This window comes from Larimichthys crocea, chromosome XIII (genome assembly GCF_000972845.2).
Source record: "Larimichthys crocea isolate SSNF chromosome XIII, L_crocea_2.0, whole genome shotgun sequence".
Classification (NCBI taxonomy): domain Eukaryota; kingdom Metazoa; phylum Chordata; class Actinopteri; family Sciaenidae; genus Larimichthys; species Larimichthys crocea.
The window spans coordinates 19,868,953-19,878,431 of record NC_040023.1 but is presented as its reverse complement, the minus strand read 5'-3'; the positions used below and the strand labels follow the sequence as shown (position 1 = coordinate 19,878,431).

Here is a 9,479-nt window from a genome sequence, read left to right as displayed (position 1 = left end):
TTAAATTTAGTAACGTCTCGGGAAGTGGATCTGACGTCATGCCGTTTTGATGACGCAATGACGTTATGCGTCAAGAAAAAAATAATAATCATGGCGGACGCAGAAGACGTCGCTCCGGTGTATTTCGCCGTCAGTAACATTCCTGCAGCTTTCCGCTCAGCAGACCTGAGAAATTACTTCAGTCAGTTCATAGAGAGCGGCGCTTTTCACTGTTTTCACTACCGACACCGACCGGAGGTCCTCAGGGAGTCCGAGGAGCCCGAAAACACGGCGGGTGGTGACGGCGACGAGGGCAGCTCCAACGAGACAGACGGGGGGACAGAAAGCAGCTCCGTGAAGAAGCAGACTGCCAAGTCCTGCTGCTGCGTCGTCTCAGTTCACGCCAAAGACGCGGAGAGATTCGTCCGGATGTATGCGGGGAATCACTGGATTAACTCGAAGGGGAACTGGCTGTCCAGGCGCTGCGTTGTTAAAAAAGTCAAAGTTTCAAATGACAAAGGTTAGTGCTGCTCAAAATGTGTCTCAGCGAGAAAACAAAACGGATAACTTAAAGTTATCTCGTCTTTGAGTTTGGAGACTACAAATCTATAACAAACAGCGCGTTACTCACGGGTTATGTTGTTGGTTGCATTATGGGAAGTGTAGGATCAAGTGCTTTTGGAGCTAGACCCAATCAAAGCACCAGCAGACAAGATATCTTTGATTTAAATTATTACTTCACCGCTGATTCTTATCTTCAATAATAAGGAAACGTGTCTGTTGTTTGTCTTAGTGATTTCCCTGTTCGATAGTTTGTATTTATATAAATTAAAGAAGTGCAAATGTTTCTTGATATTTGATAAGTGACTTGCAAAAAACAAATGCTTAATGTTTTTTTCCATTTAAAAAGTCACTTGAACAGTAAAAGTATTAATTAAAATTGCGTTTTCAAGCAGGAAATTGATTCATAGGCTATTTTAAGACGGAAACCTCTCAGTCACATGTTTAATCATGATGTGTTGTCAGTGTATATATATTTTTTATTTTTTTGTATTCTTACAGATGACGGGTCATTCCCGTATAAAACAAAGTACGAGCAGCGTCACCGGGTGTCCTTAACGGAGTGCTTCACAGAGGCTGATCTCAAAAGTTTATCCGAGCTGAATCCACCTGCTCTGATGCAGAATGGGAATGTCGGCACGCCGGTGAAAGTTTTCCTACAGCTCATCCAGTCCTGCCGATTGCCTCCGCGCCTCATCCGGAAGTTGGGCCTCACTTTCCCCAAGACCAGTTCCAACCGCCGTTACGGCAATGTACCTTTCCAGTATAAGAACACTCGGATACTTCCAGCCACGGAGGAGACTGTATTTACAGCTGCTGGACATATAATATCAGGACCGGGCTCTTTTACTGCTCCACCCTCAAGAAAGAGACAGTTAGCTGATCACAGAGAAACAACAGACACTGATGAGCCACAGGGAGAGCAGGAAGAGGATGCACAGTCAAACGCAGATGATGTGGGTGTAAATCTGTTTATATTTATTAGCATGTCAAACATAAATGCATTGTTAATGTGATATAGGGCTGTCTGAATATTAATCGTGTGATTTTCCCATTATTAATCTTGTTGGTTGTAGGATGACGACTGCTGCGAGGAGTGGGAGCGCCATGAGGCTTTGCACGAGGATGTTACAAGCCAGGAGCGAAGCAAAGAGCGGCTGTATGAGGAGGAGATCGAGCTGAAGTGGGAGAAGGGCGGCTCAGGCCTCGTGTTCTACACTGATGCTCAGTACTGGCAGGAGGAAGAAGGAGGTATACAACGAACAACACTGATCATAGTTTTCCCTATTAACGTAAAGAAGCCGGTATATCAAGATATATGTGTATACATGACAGAATACATTTTAAGATTAAGATCAGATTGATGTTGGATGTTGTTGCATGTCGTTCCCCATCTCTCTCTCCTCACACATTCCTGTCACTCTTCAGCTGTCTCTATCAAATAAAAAATTAAAAAAAGGTATGTACTTTAAATGAAGTTGAATGTTGATTACATTTATGACTCCTTGTGTCCTTTTTACAGATTTTGACGAACAAACGGCAGACGACTGGGATGTTGACATGAGTGTATACTACGATAAAGGTATTTCAGCTTTGTTTTACATCTGAGATTACTTTGATGGATGAAAGAAATCCACCTCTGAATTATCTCTGCAGAGTCCAGTTTTTTTTTAACACAACTCCTCCTTTCACAGATGGAGGTGACATGGATGCCCGGGATTATGTCCGAATGCGTTATGAAAAAAGGCTGAGGGACGGTCTTGAAGATAGATCTGGACACAGTCAGACTATTGGCAGCTTTGAACGGTTCACTAAGGTAAGGATAATGAGTTAGCTTGGATCTTATCTGCCTGTATGAGCAATTTTCTAATGTTTTTTTCTTCTGTTTAGGGCTTTGGTCGTCGTGTGATGGAAAAGCAGGGATGGAAGGATGGTGAAGGGTTGGGACACAGTCAGGTTGGAATTTCTGAAGCTCTTGAGAGTGAGGGCCAACATCCTAACTGCAAAAGAGGCTTTGGGTAGGCATGACATCAAAATAATAATCAAAATATAATTGCTTGTATGAGTGAGTGGATTGTTATTTTAGCACTTCCTGATGCTATTGTATTTATTTTCTGCAGGTATCATGGAGAGAAATTGCTCTTACATTCTGTAAAAAAGGCCAAACCAGATTTTCACATATCTACAGTGTATGATAAACCTAAAAACATCGACGAGGGCGACACGTTGCTGAGACGTCAACCAAACACGAGTATGAAGTACAGAGGCTGGCAGCCAGGTGGCACCATTGGACCACGAAGATGACATTTATTAAATTATTACTGTTTTATAGAATTTTTACTTTCCTGTTTGACTGTGGTATTAAAATATGTTTTTTAAAACTTCCATTCCACTTGTTCTGAATTTGTCTTTTTAATTTTTGAACATGTTTGTGTAATGTCTAAAAGTGCTGACTCACTATCACCCAGAAACTTAATAATAATTGTTAATAATTCACATTTGAATGGAAGCTATTAATGATGTATCATGAGGTGATAATGTGGCTATCATCACAGAGGCGTTGAGCTCCATGTTAAATAATAATGCTTTTATTTTGACACGCCTGTTACGTAAACCGGAAGTATTTCTGGCTAGCGTGCTTAGCCAATTAGCTGAGAACGGTTGTGCGCGTGCAAACAAGCGGTAATTATTAATCAATCACATCTATCAATGTAAGTTCACGATGTCGTGATTAGAGACTGCAGCTCACGTTAATTACACTCCTCTTTGTCACACACTTTGAATTTGTCACAGTTTTATTGATTAATTCAGTAGTTACTGGTGTGTTGATCACATCGAGGTGACTTGTTGCTGATATCTGTCAGGTGACAACCTGGACGCGGACACCCTGCACAGGACAACTCATGTCCAATCCTGGTCCCATCTGATCTGATCCTCCAGTGACACCATGTCCAGTCAGAAAGGACTAACTCCCTCTCTGCGCTTCGGCCAGGTGGTCATCGGACCTCCAGGCTCCGGAAAAACCACCTACTGCCAAGGCATGCAGGAGTTCCTCACCCAGCTGGGACGCAAAGTAGTTATTGTGAATATGGACCCTGCCAATGAAGGACTACCTTATTCCTGTGCGGTAGATATCTCAGAGCTGGTCACTCTGGATGATGTCATGGAGGGATTGAAGCTGGGACCCAACGGTGGGCTCTTGTACTGTATGGACTATGTTGAAGCAAATCTGGACTGGTTAGAGAATAAGCTCAAACAACACAGTGACTGCTACTTCTTGTTTGACTGCCCTGGACAAGTGGAGCTCTACACCCACCAAAGTTCAGTCAAAAATATATTCTCCCAGCTGGCCAAGTGGAATTTCAGGGTGAGCTCCTTAAAACATTAAGAGATGCCCTTAGTCACTGAGCATGTACAACATTATTGAAGTGATTCTGTGTTGCATGTATGTCGTTCACACTCTCTCTCTCACTTGTTTAAGCTGACAGCGGTGCACCTTGTGGACTCTCATTACTGCGCTGACCCAGCCAAGTTCATCTCTGTGCTATGTACCTCCCTGTCCACCATGCTGCATGTGGAGCTTCCCCACGTCAACGTCCTCTCCAAGATGGACTTGATTGAGCAGTATGGCAAACTGGGTGGGTAAGACTGTTGGCTTCAGAGCAAATGTTACCACACGCAAAGGTTTACACTTCATTTACCATTGTGACATTTGCCCCATCTGTATTCCTGCACAGCCTTCAACCTTGACTTCTACACAGAGGTCATGGATCTGACCTATCTTCTCGATCACCTGGCTGCTGACCCCTTCTTTAAAAAATTCCACCGTCTGAATGAAAAGTTGGCAGAGGTCATTCAAGATTACAGCCTTGTCTCCTTTGTGCCTCTCAACGTACAGGTATCTCTGTCTGCTGCTCTATATATTTTATACTGCTGCTGGTACAGTTTAACTACTAGGACCTAATATTGCCGTGTTCCCACTGAAATATGGTGCAGTAAATTAAAAGTCAATCAAATATAATAGGCTAATATAGAAGCCAACTGTACACAGCTGTTATCAGCCTTCTGAGTATAAGTGATTAAATATAATCCATATAGTGTTTGTTATTTCGGGTGTATAATGTAACATATTTTCTCGAGCTTGGATGCATACAGCCATTTTGTGACACCAAAGAGAATAATATTTCTTGCTTTTTTGTTGTTGCTGCAGGAATGTTAACAGAGCTAAAGTATATTACAATCAGCCCCATGTAAATATTTCTTCTTTTTAATAAGTTATTGCTCATTGACTCACTACCAAATGTCAAGTCTTCTTTGAGCTCAATCCAAAAGCCACAGACCTAATGTAGCCTGACCAGCTTTATCAAACATCATGAATGAGACCTTGAGATCTCTGCAAGCTTGTAAGACTGAATGATTTTTAGAGTAACTTATTAAAACTAATTTTGTGTTTTTACTGAAGCCAAATTTGCTGCAGGATATGGATTAATTCTTACTTAAAAAATGATGCAGGGCTACTGAGAGATGTTGAGTCGATGACATAGAAAAGATTTCTTCATTATATGTTTGTAGACGGGTTGTGAAGGAGTTTATTATCCACATAACAGAGTAAAACGGACCCGAATATCAAAACATCAAAATGTCTCTCATCCATAAATTTCTAAGAATCACTCACCACATATTTCATCTCTTCAAAGGAGTTAATCATAAATCATTTTCAGCATTTTAAATTGAACACTGGATCAATTTTCTGCTGATGGATTGGGAGTGGGCTGTCTGCACCCTGCATTCATTCCCTGACATTATTTCTTTATGGAGACTGATATGATCCTGCGTGTGCATCCAGAGACAGGAGTCTAGACTGCTTTGCCATCACCGCATATGGGACTAGTAATTTATACAAATGGCAGGTTGGCGCTTGTGTTTCCATCAGGGTGAAAGTGCAGGCTTGATGCGCTGCTTCTGTTTTCTACCGCCTTTTAAGTTAAGCACCCATGAGTTACCTTGGTTACCAGTGGTACTTAAGACAACACATTTAAAAGGGCAAAACACTTTTGACCTTGAAAAACTGAACATTGGAAAAAGTTTTGGGTTTTATTACTTTGCATGCATGTGTAGCAAATCTCTAAACACACTAAACTTTGATAAAGTCTGCCTCTATACTGCCGCAGATCTGACTGGTAGAAGAAACACAAGGAATAGAGAATGAGGACGCGTAACACGTCAAATCTAACACGTATATTCAGAAACAGGAAGTGGAACTCTTTAAAACAGCACATTATCGATGTTTGAGTAAGACTTCTTTCAGCAAATATTTGGCCATTGGGGAGTTTCAATCATTTCCTACTGAGGAAACACCCCCTTATAAAACGCCTCTGTCTGCAGGACAAAGAAAGCATGATTCAGGTCTTACGAGCAGTGGACAAGGCCAACGGCTACTGCTTTGGAGACCTGGAGGAGAGGAATCTGCAGGCCATGATGTCAGCTGCTGTGGGGGCAGACTTCCAGTTCGACTCGTATCCTTTTCTAATAGCTGTGGTGACTCACTGTGACTCATCTGGTTTAAAATCAAACCATAAGATTTACAGGCTGAAGTACAGAGTTTTGTTTCTAATGAATGAAGGTGGATTGTGCTAAAAGTAACCTAGAATATATTTGAATGTGTGATTTTATGTTTTCCTTAGCACTACTGCAGTACTCTTGGAGTGCAAGAGCGGTATGTTGAAACCAGTGGACAGACTGTGGAAGAGGAAATGATGGACCTGTAAATTGAAAAAGCTTAAATAAAAAGGACAAAACTGTTTTGCCTTTTTAGCACCAGTATACTCGAGGAGTCTTGGCAACATCCATCTCACTTGGCCTGAATTCTGAGCATCTCTACAGAAGCAGTGCAGAGATGGGAACTAAATTTGGGTGCTGAAGATGCTTCAAGGTTAAAAAAAAAAAAAAAAAAATCACAATGAGGACGACTGAAAAGAGTAAATGCTGAGCTTTTCTTCACTTATCAGTGAGAGTGGTGTCATTAATCGTGTTTCTCTAAAGATGACAAGGAAGTTTTCAATAAATGCTGATTCATTTGCTTGTTACGTATGAAATGAAAGGCTTTTGTTACATGTTCACATCTCCCATATTTTTAAGAAACCTCGCGGTATGGGGAAGTGTATACAGTCATATTCATTCTGAAACAATAAAGTTACTGCAAAGACGGACATTGTCTTCTCTTCAGCTGAAAAAATCTTAACATTCGCGTTGATACTCCATACTGCTTATTTTAGATAATTGGTGCATAAATTAAGTAAGTAAAATGTGCTCTGGCAACGATCATACGGAGGACTCTCCTCCTGTCCTGAATGTATTAACGAGTGTGTCTGACAGAAAGATACAGAGAACAGACAGCACATTTCCCTCGATATGCAGCGGAATATAATGGAAACTGACATCAGCAGTGCCTCAGAGATGCAGTGCAATTTGAGTGTGTGTGTGTGTGTGTGCTGTGAATGGGTAAATATTAACATGAAGACTACATATTTTATGTTTGTAGAACAAATGGTAATAAGCTCATCCATCGGTCAAATTTTAAGCAATTTGATTTATAAGATTTAAGATGGGTGCTGGGTCATATATTTGCAGAGCTTTGTGCTCAGTAAAATGGACATTGTGCAACATGCTGATCAGGTGAGTGAAAAGATAAGATTGACTATAATGACCACACGCTGGGGAAATTCACTTCTCACAGCAGCTTGTATACACAAGGTTGATCAGAAATGACTAATAAATATGAAAATATATAGGAAAAAAAAGTCAAGCTACGCTGGTGGTAAAGAGTCTGACAGCTGTTGGAATGAAGGACCTGTGGTAGAGCTCCTTCTTACATGGTGGGAGAAGCAGTCTGTTACTGAAGGAGCTGTTCAAGGCCGTTACAGTTTCATGCAGTGAGTCAGAGGAGTTGTTCATGATGGATGTCATCATCCTCCTATCCCCCACTTCCTCTGTAAAGTCTGACCCTCTTGAGCAGCTCTGTTCTGCATTTATAACTGTATATTTTAAGGTGAATCATCAACACATCAGAACATCAGAATAAACATCAACACATCAGAAGTATAATAATGACTCTGGATCAAGTGCGAGTCCCTGTATGTTGGGTCTATCTTTTGTCCGGCAGGTGGCACATGTGTTTGCAAATCCTCCACCCAGATCCACAGAAATCTGCTCCAGCTTTTTCCAGCAGCCTGAACAGAAAAATTAAGTCAGGCGGGGAGAGGAAGCTACATTAAATCTGTTTCTGCACAACTGGCCCTGTGTCTGGTCTCTGGGATGGAAGACCCTGTGTCTTTCTAAAAAAGCAACTAAAACTCTGTTCTTTAAAGAAACTTGTAGGAGTTTGTTTTTTTCTCTCCACTGCTGCTGTTCTCTGCTTTTACTGTTTCAAAACCCAACATCCGCATTTGAAAAACACCTAAATTAAACACAGTCTAGACGCCCTCTCTCACACACGCACACACACACACACACACATTAAACATGAGGCTTGGCGTTGCGTGCATGCATTTCTCATGCACCGCCGTAGTCAGACTAAAATAAAGCGTGATCCACTTTGCGAGCTCGCATTGATGTGGGGAATTACATTAACCCCGGTGTTGGTATGATGTGGCTGTGAAATTATAACGTGGACGAGCTTCCTCGTCTGCTCTCCGTGCATTAGGGGGGTGTGTCAGGCTGAATGTTAAATTGTGTTCCGATGTTTGTACATGTGATCAAGTATGCCTTCTCACTGGTACTTCCTGTCTTTTTTTTCTCCCTCCCCCCACAGCCCCCTAGAGGTAGATGTGTGTGTGCGTCTGCGCGCGCATCGCGTGTGTGTGTGTGTATGTGTGAAAGAGAGAGCACGAGAGACAGTTTCTGTGTGTGTGTGTGTGTGTGTGTGTGTGTGGAGAGTGAGAAGAGGAACCAATCTTACACCCTAAATCTGAATTTTAAATCAATACCCAATCCAACAATTAAACGCCTCATTAAGCTTGTCATCTATTTGCATTTCATTCTTTTTAATAATAATAATAAAAAAAACTCCCTCAGTCTACACACACACACTTCTCATTATCATCCCACCCCTGCTCGATGCTTTGCACACACACACACACACACACACACACACACACACACCCTGTGGATGCCAAAAAATGTCTGCTTCATTTGACTGAGGAGAGGGGAAGAAGGAGGGGAGCAAATGCTCCATTTTTTTTTAATTGTTGGGAGACTTTGAAACTGTTCCATGCATCCTCTGTCTGCTAGATAAGGGTTTTTTTTCCTCCTGTACGGCGTAGTTCAATGTTAGTAGAGAGAGAGAGAGAGAGAGAGAGAGCTGGAGCCTGTGCACCCATCCCCCCACACTCAGCAGAGGAGTGTTTCTGCTGGAGTGAGAGACAGACAGAGAGGAGAGAGGAGAGAGGGGGTGGTAGAGGAGAGCAGAGCAGAGCAGAGCAGAGCAGGGGAGGGAATAAGAGGGAATGTGCATTGGTAGTCTCGTTTGCTGCAAGGCTTCCTCCTTCTCTGGAAAAACCTGTGTGTTCCCTTTGCTCAGCGCTCAGAGACACTGGTGGGAATGAACTAAAATAAAGGAAGATGATTATATTCATAGATAGGACCATTACTACTCACTTCCCCCTCTCCTTCAGTAAGAAGTATAACTGTTTGTGTTTCATTCATTCAAAGTTGCAGTGTGCAGACAGCCCTGAACACTCATGCCTTAAAAAAATATATATATAATTAACCAAATACCCACTCCCCTGCACTAATCACTCATCAAATTCATGTTTTTTTTTCTAACATTAATGAGTTGTGTGAACAGCAGAGTGTCTTCATGTGGAGAAAATATTCCACTTATGTGGACAGAGAGAGAGAGAGAGAGAGAGAGAGAGAGAGAGAGAGAGAGAGAGAGAGAG

At 41.9% G+C, this 9,479-nt stretch overlaps 2 protein-coding genes across 4 annotated transcripts; both read left to right on the top strand.

The window, feature by feature from the left end:
- Window positions 1-53: 53 nt before the first annotated feature.
- Window positions 54-2,927, top strand: gpatch3 (G patch domain containing 3). The gene is made up of 7 exons (XM_019263165.2): window positions 54-499; window positions 1,042-1,496; window positions 1,617-1,791; window positions 2,063-2,122; window positions 2,235-2,356; window positions 2,431-2,558; window positions 2,661-2,927. Exons 1-7 carry the CDS (start codon window positions 58-60, stop codon window positions 2,842-2,844), a joined length of 1,566 nt encoding a protein of 521 aa, XP_019118710.2. The 5' UTR covers window positions 54-57; the 3' UTR covers window positions 2,845-2,927.
- Window positions 2,928-3,135: 208 nt separating this feature from the next.
- On the top strand, window positions 3,136-6,749 carry gpn2 (GPN-loop GTPase 2). Of its 3 annotated transcripts, none has more exons than XM_019263096.2 (6): window positions 3,136-3,251; window positions 3,405-3,907; window positions 4,022-4,178; window positions 4,278-4,438; window positions 5,926-6,056; window positions 6,236-6,749. In XM_019263096.2, exons 2-6 carry the CDS (start codon window positions 3,488-3,490, stop codon window positions 6,306-6,308), a joined length of 942 nt encoding a protein of 313 aa, XP_019118641.1. In that variant the 5' UTR covers window positions 3,136-3,251; window positions 3,405-3,487; the 3' UTR covers window positions 6,309-6,749. The 3 variants fall into 3 exon arrangements, with proteins under 3 accessions (XP_019118641.1, XP_027143220.1, XP_019118638.1); XM_027287419.1 differs by having other exon boundaries at window positions 3,162-3,222; XM_019263093.2 differs by having other exon boundaries at window positions 3,162-3,289.
- Window positions 6,750-9,479: the final 2,730 nt, after the last annotated feature.

What these genes read in the sequence shown, in the direction of transcription:
- gpn2 (XM_019263096.2), top strand. Translation starts at nt 3,488, where the DNA reads ATGTCCAGTCAGAAAGGACTAACTCCCTCTCTGCGCTTCGGCCAGGTG. An exon ending in TGGCCAAGTGGAATTTCAGG is followed by an intron (nt 3,908 to 4,021) that starts GTGAGCTCCTTA and finishes CACTTGTTTAAG; the next exon opens with CTGACAGCGGTGCACCTTGT. An exon ending in TTGTGCCTCTCAACGTACAG is followed by an intron (nt 4,439 to 5,925) that starts GTATCTCTGTCT and finishes CTCTGTCTGCAG; the next exon opens with GACAAAGAAAGCATGATTCA.
- gpatch3 (XM_019263165.2), top strand. Translation starts at nt 58, where the DNA reads ATGACGTTATGCGTCAAGAAAAAAATAATAATCATGGCGGACGCAGAA. An exon ending in CAAAGTTTCAAATGACAAAG is followed by an intron (nt 500 to 1,041) that starts GTTAGTGCTGCT and finishes GTATTCTTACAG; the next exon opens with ATGACGGGTCATTCCCGTAT. An exon ending in CACAGTCAAACGCAGATGAT is followed by an intron (nt 1,497 to 1,616) that starts GTGGGTGTAAAT and finishes TGTTGGTTGTAG; the next exon opens with GATGACGACTGCTGCGAGGA.